Below are 23965 nucleotides of genomic sequence, written 5' to 3'. Positions count from 1 at the left end.
ACATTTTCTCACTTGTGTTCTTAAGATTTGTACTTTGGCTGAGGTAATGTAAAACAAAGTGACCTGCAGGTGACTGGAGTGCACGGTTGGCGTTCTGTTTCCACAGGTGAAGTTGGTCCTGCTCCAGTGGGTGGCGTGGTTCCTGCGGATGAAGCGTCCCGGCGAAGCGGAGAAACCCGAGAGGCCCCAGTGTGCCCCCCATCTACGTCGCTGTTCCTCAGGCTCCCACAGCGGCAGCATCCCGAACCACGGCGACCCCGCCCTGCACCCGCTGCACCCTCAGAACCTCGCCCCTCTCCACGTGGGGCACCTCCAGTCTAGCGCCAACAACGGGAATCTTCTTTACATGGGCTTCCAGCCGATGGAGGAACCCTCAGTGCTCGTAGACGCCGCCCAGAGGAGTAACAACGCCCCCTCAGGACCGCGAAGTCCGCCACCGCATCTGCCGCCTCACCTGTGCAGCTCCCCAAGCCCCAACTTGGACGTGGTAGGATGCCCCAGCATTGTCTCCAGCGGCGGGGGGTTTGGAAACGCTGTAGGTCAGGCCGCAGGTCATGGGGACCCTTTGCTTCAGGCCATCCTGGAGGAGGTGCGCTACTTGGCGGACCGCTTCAAGGAGCAGGACGAGGCAGAGTGCGTGGCCGACCAGTGGAAGTTTGCGGGCGCCGTCATCGACCGCCTGTGCTTGGTGGCGTTCAGCGTCTTCAACATCATTTGCACCATCTCCATCCTCATGTCGGCGCCCAACTTTGCGGACGCGGTTTCCAAGGACTTTATCTGAACGCTCTTGAAGTATCAAGCAGGATCCAGGGAGACACATTCTCCTGCGGACGGAAGACTGCAGGAAAATGTGGATTTAGTGACTGAAGCGTTATTTGATGTGTGGTGAAATGTCAATCCAAACTTTGAGGCGGGGATGGAAAAGCCAGCCCGGGACATCCTACAGGAAGAAAGTCCACACCTGGGAGCTTGACGGGAGGAAGGAAAGACACCAATACAGTGAAGATGGAGGAGAACAAGACAAGGACATGCAGATGAGGGAAGATAAAGAAGACAGGAAGAGACGAAGGTGCTCGACTATTATTCAATCCCGCGTGTCTAATGGCTGTCAAATTGAAAAGTCCGCCCATCATCTTTAAAGTGCGACTAATCGGCTGTGAAAAGATGACTCTGGCTATTTTGCATTTGCAAAGGTCTTATTATCTCTTAGTTAGCTCATACTGGCGATCTCCAAAATGAATTGGAGCTGCATGCAGATGCAGATCTTAAATGGGCGGTAAAGCTACACAATCAATACAGAAAAGCAACATCTTATTAAAAGCTAGCTAAAGAGTGTCATTCAAGACTTGGAATCCCACAAAGGAAGCAGACTCGTCTCTCTCTCTCCCTCGCTCGTCAATGAACACAGGCAACAAAATCAATATTATAAAGATTTCCTGCTAGTGGCACAATGCCCCTTTGCTAATTTGTGTCTAATGGAGATCTTCTGAGAGAGGGCTTAAAATAATCACAATAAACTAATTAAATCTAATACAAGAGCTGTAGCAAAATGTTAGCTTGTGCGGACTAGGTAACATATTTAGGAATGTTACAATTGCACCATCTTACAGTACTGTATTTTCCATAAACCCGGAAGTGGCATGATAGCCGACAACACATTTAAAACGCACATTTCCCCTTTTGACTGTTTGAGTCACAAATAGACAATTCCCCCAAGCATCATACATTTAACATAAAAAATCTGGAAACTGAGTTGCCAGTTCTTTATCGTAAAATGTACTTATATATATATATATATACAGTCGTGATCAAAAGTTTACATACACTTGTAAAGAACATAATGTCATGGCTGTTTTGAGTTTCCAATACTTTCTACAACTCTTATTTTTTTGTGATAGAGGGATTGGAGCACATACTTGTTGGTCACAAAAAACATTCATGAAGTTTGGTTCTTTTATGAATTTATTATGGGTCTACTGAAAATGTGACCAAATCTGCTTGGTCAAAAGTATACATACAGCAATGTTAATATTTGGTTACATGTCCCTTGGCAAGTTTCACTGCAATAAGGCACTTTTGGTAGCCATCCACAAGCTACTGGTTGAATTTTTGACCACTCCTCTTGACAAAATTGGTGCAGTTCAGCTAAATTTGTTGGTTTTCTGACATGGACTTGTTTCTTCAGCATTGTCCACACGTTTAACTCAAGACTTTGGGAAGGCCATTTTCATACCTTAATTCTAGCCTGATGGGCAGCAGTGGGCAGCAGCGCCGCGCCCGGGAATCATTTTTGGTGATTTAACCCCCAATTCCAACCCTTGATGCTGAGTGCCAAGCAGGGAGGTAATGGGTCCCATTTTTATAGTCTTTGGTATGACTCGGCCGGGGTATGAACTCACAACCTACCGATCTCAGGGCGGACACTCTAACCATTAGGCCACTGAGTAGGTCCACACATATGGAAAATTACAGGGAACATTGTTTGGGAGTATCCATAATACGCCGATAGGGAGAAGTTTTTATTTACACGATGTGTCGGGTGTGTTCTGACCACCGCGGCGGAGGCTCCGCCGAACCCCTAGGGTTCGATTGAACCCAGGTTAAGAACCACTGCCCTAATGCTAGCTAACAAACAAACACAAACAATTATAATTGGCAATGTCACACTTTCGAAAAAAAGATTTATGGTATAAAAAAAAACTGGCAGCTAAGTTGCCAGAATTTTACCAAAAGATGAACTGTTATTCCATTTAATGCACTGTAAAAACAAAGACCGCATAATACATAAGAAACTTGCAGCTTAGTCGTCAGAAATGTACCGTAAAAATAACAGTGGTACCATTTTTTTTTTCTTCTGTAATTTGGTCATCATAATATTCACGATAACATTTTGATAACTTCGCTGCCTGTTTTTTAATGTAAAATCAATTTTTTTTTACAGTGCACCTTGGCTTTTTCTCTTTTTGCTGAGGGTCTCAAATGGAACCTTCCCTCCTGCCCCAGATTTAAAAATCGTACAGTCTCGCCATCTTACAGCATGTTCCATGAATCAGGAAGTAACATGATAGATAACCAATTACAACACACATTTTTCCTTTTGCATTTAGAATAACAAATGGATCATTCCCCTCTGCCTCAGAAGCAAAAAGGGTACGACCATGCATCTTACCACATGAACCATGAAGTGGCATGCTAACGAACCAACAAAAAAACAAACATGGACAATATTTTCCCCTTTTTTCTAAAACTTTGCCTGTGTCCCAGATTTTAAAATGGTAAGGTCTCGCCCATAGATGTAACTATGGTCTCTCCATTTTACATTATTTCCCTTTTTGAGGCTTGAGACACAAATGGAATCTTCCGCTCTACTCCAGCACAAACAAACATGGTGTGCTACATTTTTTCACCCTTTTTGCTAGTCCCAAATGGACAATTAATGTGATCCTATCCTGTACGGTTCATGACCATGAAAGTCTATGAAATTTATAGGCATAATATTTGATAGAGCTCTTGTATTGGATCAGAATTTTGGTTTTACGTGTGGCTGTATCATTAGAGGGGCAAGATCCTGCAGTTCCTGAGTGTTTCTTCAATCTCTCGACACCCACAACATTAGTCATCCTGAAATAAAAGTATTCTCTTGTCATACCTAATACGACCTGCTTCTCATAAAGGGAGAGGGAAGATGGGAAAGGAAACAGCTGACATGGCCTTAATTGATCAGTTGTTCAGAAAAGGAGAGACGAGTGGAAGAGGTCAGTGGCGGAAAGTGCGAGGGGGGCATACGGGGTAATCTGTGGGATTTATGATGGAGGGGTTGAGACAGGAGGGAGGGGGCTATCGGGGACCATCAAAGGAAAGGTCGGGGTACTCCATCATCACAATACACACTGAGGAATAAACAGAAAATGACAATTTTGTGCGGTGACAAATGTGTGTCATGAGTTGTATTTATAGCTTGGCTTTCTCTTCTGAAAAAAAAAAAAAAAAGTGCAGCGTCAGCAAAGTGAGGACAGGCTGAGTTACGGTGTTCACTCATATGGGATAAAAGTAGGTGTGTGTGTGTGAGGAAGATGAAAATGATTGTTCTTCAAACCTTAACGTGGACACGTGCACCCACCTCCTGAAAGCAGTGAAAAACAAAACATAAAAAAAAATAAAAACACGCGCAAACAACTACAAACTACATATGAGGCGGATATTGCAATATTTTGTACAAGAGTTATATATATATTTTTTAAATGTGTGTTGTGGTGCAAGTACTATTATTGATACGCAGGAGCCTTCTAGTTTTAGTACAAGACACATACTGTATTCCAAACTAAGCCATGCTGGAAGGCAGAGGTTGCAAAAAAAAAACATGGTACTTCATGCCGTTATTTACTAGTTTAAAAATGCAATATCCCATTTTTTTCTATGTAATGTCATGTGCAAAAGCCACCCTTTTTGGATGACTAAAAAAAAAGAAAGGAAAAAAAAATCCTCGTATGTTAAGCCTAATTGTGGCGAGAACAGGCCCTTCATGTAAGGTAGCACATGTGTGCGCCTCTCGTGTGCAGCACTACATGACTGCATCTAGCATCTCGGCGGCCAATCAATGACTTTTAATTACCACGGGCCCGCACGGCGCCGGTCGATAAGGCTGCCAAGAAGCTGAGCGGGGTGGTGGAATAAGAGATGAAGGATCCAGACCATTGATGGATGCCTGCTTCACCCCGGAAAGCATGGCCATGCATGTGCACGTGTTTGTTAGGTCTGATAACCTCCATGCACTGAACATGTCGGGTCGGATTACACTGCAGTGTCTTCGCCTCAGCTTGACTTGGAAAGCTTTGCTTTTTCTTTGCCTTTTTCAGAATGCCAGGACAGGAGGGTACCAGTGATGGCAACCACAGGCCCAGAAAGTAAAGTTATTAGTGATGAAAGCTTACATTCTGTCCTGGTTGCTCGGTACAATTTGGCAGTCAACACCAAGTTGTCAATAATAATAATAATAATAATAATAATAATAATAATAAAACAAAATATACAAGAACATAGAATATAATAAGAAAGTGTTTCTAGAGATATTAACTTTTTTTGACACTTGTACAGTCAATCCTCGATTTTTGTTAGTAATCCGTTCCAAAGAGTTACCATAAATTGATTAACGTGGACCCCGACTTAAACTAGTTGAAAAACTTATTCGGGTGTTACCATTTAGTGGTCAATTGTACGGAATATGTACTGTACTGTGCAATCTACTAATAAAAGTTTCAATCAATCAATCAAATCAGGTGAAAACCAAATCATGCATACACCGGAGCAATTTTTTCCATAGGAAGTAACGAGCCCTGCCATTTTTGCTTCAGTGTTTCTCACCTTCTTTATCATATCACAATAAGCTGGACTGGACTGTGAACACGGACCACTTGTACAGGAAAGGACGGAGCAGGCTGTACTTCCTGAGGAGGCTGCACTCCTTCAACATCTGTAAAAAAACTCTTGTGGATGTACTACCAGTCTGTGGTTGCCAGTGTTCTGTACTACATCGTAGTGTGCTGGGGGACAGTACATCTAAGAAGGACAGCTCCAGACTGGAGAAACTGATCAGGCGGGCCGGTTCTACGATGGGAATAAAACTGGACTCACTGGTGACGGTGGCAGAGAAGAGGACTGTGGAAAAACTAGTGAGCATCCTGGATGATGCCAGTCACCCTCTGCATACCGTTATCAGTAGCCAGAGGAGCCTGTTCAGTGCTAGACTGCTTCATCCCAAGTGCAGGACTAATAGACTAAAAACTCCTTTGTCCCACACGCCATTTGACTGTACAACTCCTCTCTTACTTTTTCATAACATGGTCACTACTGCCTGGTTTCTCTTGTTATTTTCTTATTTTACTGTTATATTTTTATTCTCATTGTTGCTTTTTATTTTTATTCTATTGTAATATTTTTCTATTTTGTTTCCATTTATACTCCCATTATTTACTTTTAACTTTTTAAATTCGATCTCAATTTTGTACACTGCTGCTGGAATTTTAATTTTCCTGAGGGAACTCTCCTGAAGGAATCAATAAAGTACTATCTATCTATCTATCTATCTATAGTGGTGTCACTGGTCAACTCCCTTTGGCCCAATGGATGCTTATTTTGCAGTCACACTTGAAAAAACCCAACAACATCCAAAATGGTACACCAAAATGTTCATGGAAAACCGAATCACACAAAAGATGGGCGTGTGAAAACTGAGTTTGATATGACCATTTTGAATGTTAAAAAATGCCTTATATAGGTAATAAAGATTTTAAGATGAGGACTAACAGATTGATTCCATTTTCATGGATGGAAAGACTTTAGAGACTCAATTGCACCTTCAAAAAACACATAAATCACCATCATCATCTCCAATATATAACTTTATTTAAAATTTTGTTACAATTTATTACTCTACATTTTCCATCTTCATGTGTCCTTTTATTGGTTAGTAAACCTTTTTTTTTTTTTAGAGTTAAAAACAACCTTGTAGCCTAAGCGGGCATGTCAGGTGTGACCCAAGGTGCTCATCCATGCTGTTTAGGCAGCGTTTAGTCATCGTGTGCGTCGTTCGCTCCCCTAATTCAGCTTAAATAAATAAGGTCAGACAAACGTGAGTGCATTATAATTTGTTTTCTTTTTTCCAAACAATACTATTTACAGTTATGTTGACGACAGTTTGCAGCATAGAGGCCCGGCGTTTCAAGACAAGGAGATAAGTCGCCCACAAAAATAAACAATAGTGACGTGTGAGCCTCACCAGACGTCAGTGGCCAACAAAAGAAGCAGTCTCCTTAGCGACGGCCTGAGTCGCCTCCGCTATGCTTCTATCACAGATAGTGACATATATAACAGACAGGACCACACTGCTGAGAAGAATCTGAAGTCTAACCGCGATGATGTAACTCTATGATGGATCGCAGAGTCATGTCCTTTCACTCTCTTATCAGACAATATCAAACACAGCTGGAGCATGCTCTTTAACATTCCTGTCATCCCTCTGCTTCTGACTAAAAACAACACACAGTGACATTCACCTCATTGATGGCGGACAATGACACACACACGCACACACACATAAAGCCTGCAGCACAAACCTCCAAAGAGATAGCAGTGCTTTGCCTCATTTATTGTGGCGTGGATCTAGCCGGCCGACAGCACTGACAATGACACAGAGGCGTGTCGAGCCGGCATGGCGCTACCACGGCAACCGTATCCCAGTGCTATAATGATGGGACACCAACCTGAGGAGGAAGGTGCAAACACAAGCTAAAATACTGTATTTCTTCATAAAGTTGCCTCTGCTGTGATAAGATGTCAAGCCACAATTAATTGAAAGGCTCTTTGCCCAATTGGAACAAACAGTGGCCATAAATTTGTAATAACAAGGTTGTGCTGGTAATTAGCTGTTGCATGACTTTTGACACCCCAGTGGACAGCAAACATGGCTGCGGAACATTTCAATCCTAAAAGAATTTGGGATTGAAAAAATTCATCAAACTAAAATAGATATTGCATATTTATTTAGCTTTAAAAACAATATTCATATTTAAAATGTTTAAGTAAATTAGATATAATTATTTAAAGGGGAATGATGAAAATGCAATTGCAAAAATAAAGGCCTCCTTGCAAAAACCTGGTAGTCTTTGCAGTTGAGTAAATAAACACCACCATATAAGGACGAAGTTTAGTCCAAAACTCTATCAAGCTAAATCATGCAATCACAGACTGCTAAGTAACAGGGGCTTGTGCCCAGGATGCTGCAAAAGACGGACACTAATCCTGCACACACGCAATTTTGTCAAACCACAAAATAACGAGACAAGCGTGCACCATTTTGTGCTACGGGAGCGCAGTGATATGCTGCACACAACAGTTAAAAAACAACAACAGGACAACCGCCCTTCTTAGTGTTCATTCATCCAAAGACAAAACAATTACCTGCCTCTTACATAAGACATGCACAATCACGCAACATATTGGAACTTGAACGTGTGTTCAAGTGGTTGAATCTGCATTCTTATAAAGTCACTTTGAATTAAATAAAACATATCGGATCATTACTACTTTCAGGTTCGGCAATTAAACATTCAGACCTCTGACTTTAATGCATAAGGTTAGTTCAAGATGTAAACCTACTTAACAAAAAATATATACGGTAATATAGTGAAAAAACAACTAATACCGTGACATAAGGCAGACAGCTGGAGCACGCGCACACGCACACACACACACACACTTTGCGACATTGTTAATGGATCTTCTGCAGAGGAGGTACACTTTGCTAGTTGAGTAACACAGCCTTGGGGATAGCTTACACACACACACCAATCAATCGGACGCCAACGGCAATCTGCTTCCCTCTGCTGTCCATTTAGAGAACAGCAGCAATTGAAAATAATTTCTAAACATTTTTGTAATTATGCAAATCTGATAATCTGCCATGTCTTACTAGCCATAATGAGATTCCGACCAAAATATGACACGATAAATGGATATACGGAACACCTCTGGGTTGCAAATGCATGTTAGATGAATGAATCACTTATTATAGCTCTTATATTAATCTATATTTGATCAGAAAAAGGCTTGTTAAACATACACAACAATGGGACAGTGAGTTTACATTTTGTGTCACCTGTGTTTTTGGACAGGAAAGAGAAACAAAACACAGACCCCGCAAATAGAAAACACGTTATCAGTCTTCATGTCCAGCATCAATGTTGAATCTTTCGACTCGAGAAAAGGTAGTCTTTTTTTTCTGCCCACACTTTCCCTCCTCTTTGTACGGTTCTCCCACTCCGTCTCAAGGCCGAGCACAACCCGCCAGTCCCATTTTCAGGGGGTCAAGCATGCTGGATGAGCGTGATTTTTTTTTTTTTTTACGCCACGGGCCGCTTGCATGAGGAGGAGCATCTCACAGACGCACTATGGAGACCTGGTGAATGAAATGAAAGCCTACTACTTCCCTTCATCCCTCGTCTTGGTGAGTATCCCTGGGTTTTGTTTTAATGGTGTGACTATTCCAAACTCTCCCAAAACTGGTCGATCCAAGTATGAGTGTTTTCATAGGGGCGAAAAGGGCCGTGAACCGCATCCTTGTGTCCCTCAAGTTCTGCTGTGGTCGATGGAGGGGCGCGCTCTCCAGGGTGTGACGATGCGAGTGGATATCAGTTCCGAGTTCAGAATGAGTGTTATTTTTGTATTTTTTAGGAAGTGGCGATCTCCCCCCCTAGGTGGCGCCATCCCTTCTGCTGCGTCTCCAGAGGCGGCAGATATTCTGCAACAACAGACAGACGGGTCAAGGGAGGTTCTGAGTGAATGGCGTCACGTGACAGACAAAACCGAGACGTCCTCCATTGTCCCGCCGAGCTGGCCTTCACGACACCTCAACTGTAAGGATCCTGGCAGGTACGAGAAATCCACTATCATCTTTTAGTTGTTTTGTTTGCGTTGCAGTCAGCCCCCTTACACACATACATGCACGTGTCGCCGCTTGTCTCACAACGTCCCACGTGGGCATAAACAGCTTCAACTTTGCACTTAGGCGGGCCTCGCTGACGGGCCCATCACGTGTTGACACTTTTGACTGAAGTGCTAAAGCGTCTCCTTGACAAATTGAGCTATGTTAGAACGGAAGATTTAAATGCAAACTTTGCAGGGCTGCTGAGACGTAACGTCACAGAGCATGACGTTATTCTATCCTATTTTTACATTCCAGAAAATGCAGATAATAGAACTATTTCCTAACCTTGTCCTTTCAGGCTGTGTCAGACAGGAATGTGGGCATCAATCATAAGACAGACGTCACCCCTCTTCCCTTCTGCTAGTGCTTGCTTCTTACCGTTGTTGCTGCAGTTTTTGTTGTCTTTATCAGAAGCCTCCTCCTCAACCTGATGAAGAACAGAAAAATGTGTTCAGAAAAAAGCCACCACTTACACACCTTGCAAAGATACGCCTAATAACAATAATAATCCGTATTTAGACATTTGACTCGGGAGTCATGTGCTTCCCCCACACCCACTGAATGAAAGAGGAAAGGAGTGGTCCCTACCTGTTTCCTCCACTTCAGCTCACAGAAGACTCGCTCAAAGCACTCATGCATGTAGTTGAACTGGGGGAAGGGGAGGGAGGAGAACAAAAAAAAAAAGTCCTCACAAATGCTTTTGTTTTCTGGTGCAATACAAACAATGTCCAAAGATTGCATTCATTTATCTATGATTATTATTTCAAGTGTAAAGCAGGTTCGCTCACATATGGAGTGAAAATCTTCACCCAGCGAGGCTTCTTCTCTCCCCGGGCGTACTCGAAGCAGAAGGCCATTCCCTCCTCGTCCGTGTCCCAGCGCTGCATCTCCCCCCACTCAAACGCTATCACCTGGTTCTGAGATGGCGAGAGGGTAGCTTAGCATTGGGTCATAGAACTAATTATACAATAAAATTCCAATTGTGTTGAGTTGTCATTTAATATTACATTTTTTTGTGCTCTGAAATACAAAAATTCGGTAAATTGACTTTTTTTTGGGACATTGACATTAGTTTTTATGATTTTCGCCTTTTTAACATTGTAGGCATTTAAAAAAATATATACTAAGCATATGAAGGGGTCATATGATTTTTCCCTACATTTAAAACACTTGCTTGTAATGGTGGTTCTTTGGTCAAAATTTTGCATAGATTATGTTTTACAGACCGTTTTCAAGCTGCTTTCTGACCGTCTGTTCAGTATGTGCCGTTTGGTTAGGCAGTCTTATTTACGTGGCTCCACTCGACAGCATCTTCTTTCCGCCATCTTTGTTGTAGTTTTTAGCACTTCCATAGCAAGTCTACAGACAGATTAAGTTTGAACTATATGCTACTTTGTGATATGAAATGGCAACACCGGAGGATGCATGTGCGAGCCAATCTGCCTCACAACAAGAGGATAGACAGAAAGAAGGAGCTTATTGACTACAGCGTCAGACATCAAGGGGGGACATGCGCAAATCACTTTGGGTAAATTTCGACCATGAATGGATAATCTGCTTACATCATCAATGGCAAAAACGTCACCAAATGGACAAATTCCAAACAGCTTGTTTACCGTATGTATGAAGGAAGGCAATATTGTTTCATAAATATCCCCGCAATGCCCTCACGGTTTGATTTAAAATGTTCGGGACCTATGAAGCTCTAAATTGACAAGGGGTGGCACTTTCGTGACTTCTGCGGTGCTTTTTTTGTGAACTTCTGGATCTGCCTCTCGGGAGCCTTTTGGCCATGGAGACCAGCTGCTGGGTCTCTGCTACACCAGAGTCCGTTTGGAGAGACTGGAGGAGATGCGGATGAAGAGACAGGGTTGCGGAGCTAGCGCTGAGCGCCGGGACGGACAGGCTTCACAATGTCTTGGCTGAATGAGCATGTATCGGACACCTCGGTCTCCTTAGACGCATCCTCGCTCATCCACACAGACTGAACACTGGCCGAGAGTTAGTGGGCGGCCGAGGATGGAGTCGGCTCTCTTGGTGGCTTTGTTGGGTCTGCTCCTGTCTCTGGCCATGCTCCCCCCACCCCAGGAGACGATGGCGTGGAACACCGCAGAGGCCACTACAGTGAATATGATTGTTGAAATGATTGGTTGCTTGTCTATGCATGGTGCAATCGTGTGTGCGCAATATATATTATTGGTTAATTATTTTTAGTTTTTGTTGTTGTTTTACTTTTGTAGCTGTATGTAGAAAAGGCACTGCTGGAGTGGCAGCTGGTTGCATCAGCTCTGTTCATGTCTTTAATGTCATTTGTGTTCTATGATGTTTCCCTGTGTGCTATGGCTATGAGGTTTTTTCCCCTTGGCCTCAGTCTGCACCCCCTCTCCAGGGGCCCAGGCTTAGACTGAATTTTTTTTCTCTCTCACCCCGTGTCCATGAGTGTGTCACATCCAGGTTGCCAGTTACACACCGTGCTCTTCGTCAAGCTACTGCCACTGGTAAAGTTACTAAACATGTCAGACCTTAGTAAATCTAAAAGGCGTCGTTACGATTCTCTACGTATTCATGACAAAGCCAGGAACAAAACAAGGATCTGTATCGGGGATGCCTTTGAAAGATGGAGACGATTGAAGGCGGAGAAGATTTTTTCTTCTGACGCCAAACTTGCTAATTTCCTCCTTGATTGGTGAGTCAGGCATTTACGTTTTCTTATTACCGGTACTAGTAATAAATGGAAATTGACATTTTGTATGTAAACTATATTGTCGAATACAGTCTAGGATCTTGTCTAACAAAGCTTGTATGTTCATGCAACGAATGCTTAGCGTGCTAGCCCGGTCAACTACATATGAGTTAACGAGGGAAATATATGCCTGTTAGCCTGTACGTCGATGTGTCATCCAGCTGACAAGGAAAAGTATATTTTGGACAAATAAAACATATGTGGATATGGGTAGTGTCAGTGCCTATTTCGTTCTCAATATGCTGATACGCTGAGGAAACGCGTTCCAAAATTAGCACGGCTAATTGCGGTTTCTAGTACTATATGTGCATCAAACACATATGGGGTGGTATATGCTTGGCACAATAAAATGCATTACATGTAATTATTTTCTACTTTGTGTATTGACATGGTATTAGGCTAAATGATTTATGCGTTACGTGGGTTGGTTCATAGAATTGCACTCTGCACTGAAAGATGGTGATGTGCGTAAATGGAAGACAATGCAGTGCGTCAGGTTGGATGCAACATGGAGTTATGCTGAAAAAAATGTGCCGGTCATTTTACTGTTGGCCTTGATTTGCCATCAAAGTAGGCCTATGCGATATATTACAATATATTATTATTTAATAATTATTTTGATCGTGGTCCGTGCGGTCAAACTAGACATTTTTGCAGGGTAATGCCAACAATCTATCCCGACTCCAGACGAAAATATTGCTGTGTGACTTTACAAATACATTTGGCCAACCAACATCAGTAAAACGTGGTAAAATAACCATCTTGCAAGAAGCATAAACAAGAGAAACCTACTGCGCAAGACTCGTTGATTGCCATTTGAAGTTCCTTGGAGTAGGATTCAGATTCGGCTGCATATCTGGCAACCTCAGTCATGGAGAGTGGGAGGGGACTACATAATTTTGACCGTGATTGCAATACCATTTCTGGCAACATTACTACATATGGAACCTTTAAGTTATTTTTGACAGTGTCTGGAAAAAAATATATATATTTCAGGCATGTGAGCACCCTTTGAGGAAAAAAAGTGGAACATTTCTATCGGCATGAAGTTCTGCCACGCAAGCCCCAAATTTATTTTCCGAAAGTCAAGACTACATTTGGGTGTATTTGTACACTATATTTTACCTATATATTTATTCTCATCCACCAACCTCTTTTGGCTGTCTTTTTGACACCTACCGTACATGTCCCATGTAATGTACCACTGAATTTTGAGTTTTGTTTTTTTTCAAATTCTATAACATGCATGCAAAGAACTCTGAAAACGTTTTCTATTTGGTAACTACCCTGTAGCCATGCCCCCTTGAGTAATATACTTCCGATGTTGCGACCTCTGTTTATATCTGTCATGTCAAAAATATACCTTCTCGCTGAATACTAATAAACACTCTAGAACTACAACTGGTTCAGAACTAACCGTTTTCAGATTGTAATCATCCAAATATAATTAGAAGCAAAGTAGACAGCCGTCAAAGTTGTGGCTCAGAGAGATCTTCTCCCTGTCCTGCAATTCAGTGCGGCGTTTAGGCAAGAGGAACAACGAGTACCTGCGGTTGAGGCGAGCGTTCAACAAATTTTGTTTGGATCGCATTTATACTGATATTTAATTTAAAAAACGCAGAAGTGATATTTTGACGAGAAAATTAATGTTTAAAAACACAGATTCCTGTGTTTTCGCAGACATTTCACATGCCTGATATTTAAACTAAACATTCCGATACTTTTGGGTAGGCCGTGGTTTCATTTGCAATTTTGGAACATCTCTACAAACAAAATTATTGCAGACAGCCTCGAAAAACAGGTCATAAATGTAAGAGTGGAGAAAATATACACAAAAACAGCCAATTATCCAAACTCGATGTCATTGTGTCACCCGTCCCGTGTCACGAATAGATTGCAGTCCTGTAATAAACACTGTTCTGTCACGATACTAATGAGTAGTACCGTAATCTGTAATTGCGACTTTAATACTAACATTTTGTACAAGTTGCCTTCTTGGCTGACCACATTCTTTGCAACAACACACTCACCTCCAGCGTGCCGTCCTCCGTGCAAGCGTGCAACTTAAAGTGATGAATGCTGATGGCCGTGATGACGTGGCCTTTCCTCCTGGAGTCGCACGAGCAGTGGGGGAAAACCACCTCGTTGTAGCCCTCACAAGAGCGCAGCTGGCTCAGGTACTAACCAGTTTGAAGATGTGCGCACACACACAAACCCACACACACACACACGCACACGCGCGCGCACACACACACACGCACACACGCACGCACGCACACGCACACACACACACACACACACACACACACACACACACACACACACACACACACACACACACACACACACACACACACACACACACACACACAGAGAGAGAGAGAGAGAGAGAGGGATAGAACTCAGTCAGCAACAAAATAGTAACCAGCTATAACAGTTTTATCTTAATTTCTAAACAGAGGGGGTTTCTGTTCATCTTTGTGACACTCCAGTAATGGCTCTAGTTTGTGCAGCAGCAAAAGAGCGCATCTCTCCCAAGTCCCCTCCCGGAACAAAGATGGGTCTGTGGGACTGACCGTGGCCATCTTGCGCTGCTCTGCCAGCTTTTGCAGCTGGTAGGATTTGTCCTCTGTTTTTATGAATCCCTTCTTCACATCATCCAGCGCCTAGTCAGCAGTGGAGGGATGGGGGGATTGGCATGAAGAGAAAACGTTTGAGGTCAATAAACAAAGAAAAAAAAATTAGTTCAGGCAATTTAATAGGGGTAAAATTCAGAGTAGGTTAGTTTTCACGTCCATATTTCGAAAGATGGAAAGGCTCGATCCACATGTGTACTCGTGGCAGCAATGGTTACCTGGTGAAAGCAGTAGTGCAGAGCCAGCGGGTTGTCTCTGAGCAACTCCTCCTCCTGGAAGCTGAAGAGCCATTTGCGGAGTGCCAGGCAAGTGCCCGGCACGGCCGACGTGTAATTCTGCACGTAAAGCTTGTGTGGGAATTCGTTGGGTGCCAGCTTCCGCACTGCAACAAATATTTTAAGAGAAATCTCTTGTCCAAAAGTGCACAAATTTATATTGCAATGAAGTAACCACCTCGGTCTTATAAAAGGGAGCTTACCAAATGAGTGGTTGATGACCTCAAACAGGGCAAAGTAGCTGGCCATAATACTGTCCATTCCCACCTTCACCACTAACGCCTGCAGAAGACCAAATGTAAAAAAAACAAAAAAAAACTTACAGCACAATTGCATTAGTGCATTTCCCACATACACAGTATCTCACAAAAGTTCTCCAAGAGTGAGGCTCATGTTCTTCTTCACAATGTCAAATTACCGTACATTCATGTTTCCCCTCAACAAACTGCAGCTTGGTAGCATTAGCAGAAGGGGTGAAAAGATTTTAGATTGAATCGCGATTCTTTATCGCTTCAGAAAAATCTAACATATATATATATATAAAATAAAATATATTTATATATATATATACATAAATATATACACAAACATATAGATACATACATATATACACACACATATATGTGTGTATATGTATATATATACATATATGTATATATATATATATATATATACACATATACATATATACACACATATATACACACACACAGGGTTTTCTGCAGCGTTTTGTTGTTAAGGCGGCCGCCTTAAAAACAAAGAGCCACCGCCTAAACTAATGTCTTAACAAGCTGCTCCGCTTAGATCTGCCTCTGCCTCTGTCAGTACTTCTCTGCAGCACCCAGCATTGTTCCACCCACAGAACCATCTGATTGGTTACAAGCAGAGCGGTAACAGCCAATCAGCAGTGCGTATTCAGAGCGCATGGAGTCAGTGCTCTTGCAGTGGGGTGAGCAGAAAGGTGTTTAGCAGGTAAGCATAGGGCATTGGACTCTACCCAAATTATAATAAACTAGTAACATCACTATGAGCCCGTTGACATTCTAGAAACATAAGCGGCAGCTCAGCTCGCTCGCAGTCCTTGAGGTGAAGGCTAATTAGCTTTTAGCGCAACGTTAGCTCACTGTGCAGAGTGTGTGTCCGTGCGTGTGTGTTACGGACAGCAAAGCCCTGTCTGTTTGAGAGAAAGATAAGCATTATTGACCTACAGTTAACAACTAAGTTATTTCACTTTACCTTTTTCTGTGTTGATTAAACTGTGTCGAAGCAGCAAAAGACGACATTACGTCAAATGAAGAGTTTCCTGAAGCTGTCTCTGATAGTTGATATAATAATGTAATTGCATCACAAAGCCTACATGAACTCCATGGTGTTCAGGAATGAATAGTCTCTCCTATTGCTATTGTACTATTTTTTTCAGCTATAGTTACATTAATCATTATTATTGTAGCAGCCTAGTTTTGAATGGCAGGGTCCCTAACATCACATGTTGATAAAAATATAACATTTACATAATAAAAATCAACTACAGGCTTCCCAAATGTTGTAATAAATTAAGGATGATGAGTTGAGCTTATGTCAGCACTTTTTTTCAAACGCTTATTGCAAACACTTACTTACAGTAAGTCATTAATTTGACTCAGTAAGTCATTATTTTGTCATTATTTTGACTCAGTAAGTCATTATTTTGTCTTAGTAAATTACTAAGTCAAAAATATTGACTTACTAAGTCAGAATAATGACATACTTAGTATCTCGGTAACTATGACTGTTTTGTTTTTACTTTACGGAAACAATATCGAGATATATATCGTATATCGCCATTCAGCAAATGGAGCGGAAAACACAACCAAAAATTGTAGGCTTCTTCACGCAACGAAGCCTACTTCACCACAGTGTGTAGTCTATAGCCCCCCCAGGCTGTGATGGCAGCGACGAAGTGGATGATGGCGTGATGGCGACAGGCGGAGTTACACCGACCTTAACTAACTAATTTTCTAGGGGAAACACTGCGCACACACACACACACACACACACACACACACACACACACACACACACATATATATATATACACACACACACACACACACACACATATATACAAATGTGTGTATATATATATATATATATATATATATATATATATATATATATATATATATATATATATATATATATATATATATATATATATATATATATATATATACATATACACACCGTATTTTTCGGATTATAAGTCGCAGTTTTTTTCATAGTTTGGCCGTCGGTGCGACATATACTCCGGAGCGACTTATGTGTGAAATTATTAACACATTACCGTAAAATATCAAAGAATATTATTTAACTCATTCGCGTAAAAGACGAAGCAAATGGCAGCAATCATAACACACACGTCAGCAATCGTCACTCACACGTCAAACAATAAGAATTCGGCGGGGGAGAGTCATGGCAGAAGTGCATTGTGGGTCATGGTATGCTAACTGCTATATGCTATACGCTACTGCCGTAGCTATTAAAATGGATCACATCAACATTGGCGGTAACTTATAAAAACTGAGAAGGGCTGAACTAAAATGGCACCGAAAAGGAAATCATATACCGTATTTTCCGCACTATAAGGCGCACCTAAAAACCACAAATTTTCTCAAAAGCTGACAGTGCGCCTTATAACCCGGTGCGCTTTATATATGGATAAATATTAAGATTCATTTTCATAAAGTTTCGGTCTCGTAACTACGGTAAACAGCCGCCATCTTTTTTCCCGGTAGAACAGGAAGCGCTTCTTCTTCTACGCAAGCAACCGCCAAGGTAAGCACCCGCCCCCATAGAGCAGGAAGCGCTTCTTCTTCTACTGTAAGCAACCACCCGCCCGCGTAGAAGAAGAAAAAGCGCGCGGATATTACCGTACGTTTCATTTCCTTTGTGTGTTTACATCTGTAAAGACCACAAAATGGCTCCTACTAAACGACAGGGATCCGGTTCATGAAAAGACGCAATCTCTCCATCCGCACACGGATTACTATTTCACAGCAACTGATATTCCTGTGAACCGCACTGTGGATACAACGGGAGCACGTACGGTGAATATTCGCACCACAGGGAATGAGAAGTCATCCTTCACTGTGGTTCTAGCTTGCCATGCTAATGGCCAGAAACTTCCACCCATGGTGATATTCAAAAGGAAGACCTTGCCAAAAGAGACCTTTCCAGCCGGCGTCATCATAAAAGCTAACTCGAAGGGATTGATGAAGAAAAGATGAGCGAGTGGTTAAGGTAAGTTTAAGTTTACGCGAAGAGGCCGGGTGGCTTTTTTCACGCAGCTTCGTCCATGTTGATATACGATTCCATGCGCGCCCACATCACGCTGGTTTTAATATATTATTAAAGTTTGACTGACCTATTTGACTGTTTTTTTGACATTCCTTTAGCGCAGTTAGATGCGGCTTACAACACGGGGCGGCTTATAGGTGGACAAAGTTTTGAAATATGCCGTTCATTGAAGGCGCAGCTTATAACCCAGGGCGCCTTATGGTGCGGAAAATACGGTACTGCAGATTACAAGCTGGACGTAGTGAAATAAGCAGCAGAGAACGGCGATCGAGCAGCAGAAAAAAAGGACATACCAGAGGCGACACCGGGGAGGAAGATTTCATCGGATTTAGCGATCGGGAGTGACAGATTGTTTGGTAAACGTATAGCATGTTCTATATGTTATAGTTATTTGAATGACTCTTGCCATGATGTGTTGCGTTAACATACCAGGCACGTTCTCAGTTGGTTATTTGTGCGTCATATGGCGTACACTTATTCAGCCTGTTGTTCACTATTCTTTATTTATTTTAAATTGCCTTTCAAATGTCTATTCTTGGTGTTGGATTTTATCAAATAAATTTCCCCCAAAAATGCGACTTATACTCCAGTGCGACATATACCGTATTTTTCGGACTATAAGTCGCTCTGGAGTATACGTCGCACCAGCCGAAAATGCACAATAAAGAAGGAAAAAAACAGATATACGTCGCACTGGAATATAAGTCGCATTTTTGGGGGAAATTTATTTGATAAAATCCAACACCAAGAATAGACATTAGAAAGGCAATTTAAAATAAATAAAGAATAGTGAACAACAGGCTGAATAAGTGTACGCCATATGACTAAGATACTTCTCTTGTTGTCTTATTTGTATTTGACATTATTATATGTTTGGATAGAATTTTATTAAACAAACCCATTTTTCATTAAAAGGGGCATAGCACTTTTTTTTTTTTTTTTTAAATGTTGCCTATCCTTCATTATTATTTTAAAAGACAAGAACACACGTCTTTTTTGGTGGGGGTTTAAAGATGATAAAAAACGCTTGGAAGATGCGGCAAATGGGAGTTATCGTGCAGCATTCAAAGCCCTCTAAAACAACTTCAAAACCCTTCATCAACGTTTTATATACACACTGCAAGTCTATATATAATGTAGTAACAGACATGTTCATAACACTATGTAATATGTACAATATATACCATATTTTGGTCATTTTAATCATTGCCGGAACTAATTCTTCGGCGCATTTATTTCCGTTTCCATAGCAGGGCACGTCCGATATTGTGTGTTCCTACTTCGAGATACAAAACACTTGTTCTAATCATAGCCGACTTAGTAACAAACAACGAAGACAAAGACATCTTAAAATGAAAGTCCAAAAATAAGGAATTTGTAAAAAAAAAAGCCTAATAAAATGGAACAAAATAGTGCAAAGTGTGAACATAGAGAAACTTTAGTATAACTATTTTCTGTGCTCAAGGGTGAGCGCGGCTAAGATGGTGTTTTGTATTACCGGTCTTGGTGGGGACAAGTACCATACTTTTGAGGTGACTTTTGCTGTTTAATCAATAACTTTGCTCTCCGCAGCAGTCATTTTAGTTTCTCTTTTCACTCCACGCAAATAATTAACTGCGAGACAATAAGATAGCGCAACCAAACTTAATACTGATACCTGATTGACTGTTAGTGTATCACTTCCACTGATCAGTGAACACTTCCTGCGTTACTCGGTTATGCAACCAACCTTGCTTTGCAACTTCCGGTTTCTTCCCACAAAAAAGAAAAAACCAATTGAGCATTTTATCGAACGCACTTTTTATTGATATCGATTACGTCTGTTGCAATATATATATTGATATTGTTTGATCGCCCAGCATTACTTTAAAACAGTGTTTCTTAACCATGGGGCCAAGGCCCATTGTTGGGCCGTGGGCACCCCCTGGAGGGCCGCCAAAAAATATGTGTTTCCCAGGAGTGGCCCATATGGGCTGCAGCCGTACTCAGTTGTAATACACTATTCCACCACTTGTGGCAGTAATGACAATATCAAACAAAAAATAAGTCTGGAGTTAAAATGAGAGAATTTTCTTTAGTGCAAAAATTATGACTAAAGTATTTTTGTTTGCACTTAAATTTTATTGACAGTTTAGTTAAGGGGGACGGTGTGGCATAGTGGGTAGAGCGGCTGTGCCAGAAGAGGGTTCCAGGTTCGTTCCCCGCCTCTTGTCATCCAAATTACTGCCGTTGTGTCCCTGGCCAAGACACTTCACTCTTGCCCCCAGTGCAGCTCACACTGGTGAATGAATGGTGGTGGTCGGAGGGGCCATAGGCGCAAATTGGCAGCTGCGCTTCCGTCAGTCTACCCCAGGGCAGCTGTGGCTACAAATGTAGCTTACCACCACCCAAATGTGAATGTGGAGTCGATGGGTTCTCACTTCTCTGTGAGCGCTTTGAGTATCAAGTTGATAGTTATTATTTATTTTTAGTTTAGAAAGTATTTTAGCGTTGTGTAATTAAAGGGGCCGTTTGCAACATTTACAAGATGTCTAGAGGGCGTTAACTTTCCAATGCATTTTATATAGTATCCATCCATCCATTTTCTACTGCTCGTCCCTTTCGGGGTTGCGGGGGGGTGCTGAAGCCTAACTCAGCTGCATTCGGGCGGAAGGCGTATAGTATATTGTATAAAATACTACGTACGTAACACGAGACAGGGTGAGTGACAGCCAAAAACACCAATCATTTTATTCGGGCCGGTAAAATTTCTTACTTCACAAACTTAGTAAATGTGAAACATATAGACAGTTTTAACACAAATGTGTTCTGTTTAGCCGTTAATGGTAACACAAGCTAGCCAATGGTGTTCTTGTTATATTTTTGCGTAAAGTTGCCCTTTAATTTAAATTGCCCCCTTTAATTGTATGTAAAAAATATATATATACAATATATATATATAAAATGCAAAAACATTTTTCATCACTTTTTATGAGTCCCTTCTTTTGCAGTATATTTGATTTGACATGTATTTTGTAATCAGCCTGACCTAAGCCTTGATAATAATCTTTTGTGATTAATACATTTCATATAATTTAACAATGTTTATCCTGTTAAATTGTGAGTAAATTAGATATGATTATTGAATACCATTAAAGAGTAAGATTACTAATTCAGTGTTAATATTTGAGTGGGCCCTGGGCTACTCTGTAGTAAAAAAGTTGGACCCCGAGGTCAAAAAGTTAAGAACCCTTGCTTTAAAGCATATCCAAGTTTCTTTAAAAGTATTGTTTGTCTTTTGAGAAGATATGACAAAATGTTTGCTGAAATTGGGCTTGTGCAAAATTCCGTACTGAGTTAAGAATGTCTCCCAAACTCAAATGAAATTGCAGGAATTTTAATTGAGGAAGTATAATATAAATGCAAACAGAAGGAAGTACAATTAAAATTCTATTACATTTTTTAAATTTAAAAAGATTTTGGTGTCCAGATTCCTGAACCATGTTTTACAGTATACTCTAAATGGATGTAACGCTATGAAAATGTCATGTCATTTGGTTATGTATCATTATTATCATTGTATTGTTAAATGTGTGTGCTGATCCCTTGCTTGTGCGCTGATCACTAAGTGCTTCTCCAGGAATTGAGCAGTTTCACAGTGCCGTAATCAATCACGGTTTTACGAAACAGTAATACTAACCTTTTAGGAATTTTACAGGGGTTTATCATTAATACCGCTAATCGTTACATCCATACCCGATTCATGACCGTTTTACATTTTTACAGAAATACTACTACAACGAACTTAATGTACACATTTTAATTACAGCAAATGTTTTGACATTTTTGAATAGAAGCATCTTCTTACAAAAACATTATAGTTATAGCTTTCAAAATATAACAAATGGTGGAAAAATATGTAATTTCCCAGAATGCCATACTTTATTCAAGTATTCAACATTTAGGCAATTCTTCCCTGTTACTTGGCTAAAAGGAATTAATTTTAATTGCAAGGAATGAATTTCAACTTCAGGTAATTCCAATTCTTCAGGTGAACTGAACTGAACTTGAGAATTCTGAATTTTGGCAGAAACGTGACTTGTGTAGACACATTTGTGAGATAGTAGTGTACAGTATATACAGAATGTGTTATATGATGCATGCACAGGAAGCGAGTATCAGTCTCACCTGATAAACTTGGTCCGTGGTGCTGTTCTTTCGCACTCTGACAGAGATAGTGGTTTTGTCTGACAGCGCGACCCGTAGCTCCACATCCGTCACGCCGTTGTAGTTCTGCACAGTAAGTCGTTACATTGTGAGAGTGTGGCTTGAATACCGGAAATCATCTTAAGAGTGTATTAAGAAGGAGACACGCTGAATGATCAAAACAAACAAGCGATAATAAGGCTGGTGAGAAGTGTTAATCCTTGCATTAGAGCCTCTTTAATAGTGCTGTGATCTCTTTAAACACTTGTATGGTGGAGCAATTAATACCAATTCCAGTGTATCTCTCAGGCGTGGGTTTGTATGAGTTAAAATGCATACCTCATCTGATTCCGAGAGAAACTCCTGCATGATGTCGCTTTCCCCGATCACCCGGACAGAACACACTACAATGCACACAAAGGGAGGAGGTCAACGTTAATCCAATCAACAAAGGCTAGCTAAAAGGTCACCGTGCGCTTGTGTCCTCCTTGTAGAGATTTACGGTGCGAAGCTAACGCTACTGTTTCTTGGAGCGCTGCGTTTACCTCGCTCAATGTATTCCTCCAGCCCTCTGCGCCGAGCGTCCAGCTGCTGCTCGGACAGGGAGAAAGGCCACTTCCCGGGGAGCTTGGGGAAGTTGAAGTTGGAAAACTCTCTCTTCAGGTTCTGGTGGAGGATGGCAAACTCCCGGTAGCGTTTGGAGCACAGCTGTCTGCCTGACATGTACACGTTGTATACCTGCGAGCAAAGACACATGCTGAAATGAATGGTCACGGACGACTACAATACATCTCACCGGGTATCTTCTGGTGTTCCTCGTGTAATCCAATACGCAAGAACATAAATGCACAATTAAAGGGCCTCTTTTATTAACACTTATTTCATAGTTCTGGATCTAATAATGATAAACGGGTAAAATTCTCTCCAAAATAGACACAGTAGTGATTTTTGGCCTGTTTTCTAACGAGTTTCAGCACATTTTGGAAAGCCCACTTTTAGTTCCAAAATGCAGACAGGCTTGCATCAGCTTGCTGAAGTCACCTACAGAAGATTGGAGGCAATTTCATACTAATAGTGTGTGTTTTTGTTGCATATTCATCCTAAAATACGATATTTTCACGCTGAATTTGAAGGAATTATCAAATATGTCTGCCAGATGCATCTTTGCAGGTTGTACAAATACAACTAAAGAAGGGGTCAGCCTGCATACATTTCCAAATAATGGAAAAACAAGGAAAGTATGGACCTTTCCCATCAAATTCACTTGCACAAAATGGGACATACCAAAAGAGTGGACAAAAGAAAGGAG

The 23965-nt window shown here is 41.3% G+C and overlaps 2 protein-coding genes across 3 annotated transcripts in view; one reads left to right on the top strand and one right to left on the bottom strand.

The window, feature by feature from the left end:
- The window catches only part of chrna11 (cholinergic receptor, nicotinic, alpha 11), a 32258-nt gene extending 30432 nt beyond the window's left edge, over nt 1-1826 (top strand). Inside the window, exon 10 of the mRNA XM_061931361.1 lies at nt 107-1826. Coding sequence (XP_061787345.1) covers nt 107-781 — 675 coding nt within the window. The 3' untranslated portion in view covers nt 782-1826. The remainder of the gene's footprint in view (nt 1-106) is intronic.
- Nucleotides 1827-6380: 4554 nt separating this feature from the next.
- Nucleotides 6381-23965, bottom strand: part of snx27a (sorting nexin 27a) — a 38703-nt gene continuing 21118 nt past the window's right edge. For both annotated transcript variants that reach the window (XM_061931360.1, XM_061931359.2), the window contains exons 3-13: nt 23202-23394; nt 22996-23060; nt 22639-22743; nt 15339-15417; nt 15079-15242; nt 14801-14890; nt 14255-14404; nt 10270-10398; nt 10070-10129; nt 9860-9908; nt 6381-9295 (exon numbers count right to left, since the gene is read on the bottom strand). In XM_061931360.1, the coding sequence (XP_061787344.1) occupies nt 9225-9295; nt 9860-9908; nt 10070-10129; nt 10270-10398; nt 14255-14404; nt 14801-14890; nt 15079-15242; nt 15339-15417; nt 22639-22743; nt 22996-23060; nt 23202-23394 (1155 nt within the window). In that variant the 3' untranslated portion in view covers nt 6381-9224. The remainder of the gene's footprint in view (nt 9296-9859; nt 9909-10069; nt 10130-10269; nt 10399-14254; nt 14405-14800; nt 14891-15078; nt 15243-15338; nt 15418-22638; nt 22744-22995; nt 23061-23201; nt 23395-23965) is intronic.

Source organism: Nerophis lumbriciformis, linkage group LG37 (genome assembly GCF_033978685.3).
Source record: "Nerophis lumbriciformis linkage group LG37, RoL_Nlum_v2.1, whole genome shotgun sequence".
Taxonomy (NCBI): Eukaryota; Metazoa; Chordata; class Actinopteri; order Syngnathiformes; family Syngnathidae; genus Nerophis; species Nerophis lumbriciformis.
This window is presented reverse-complemented; position numbering and strand designations above follow the sequence as displayed.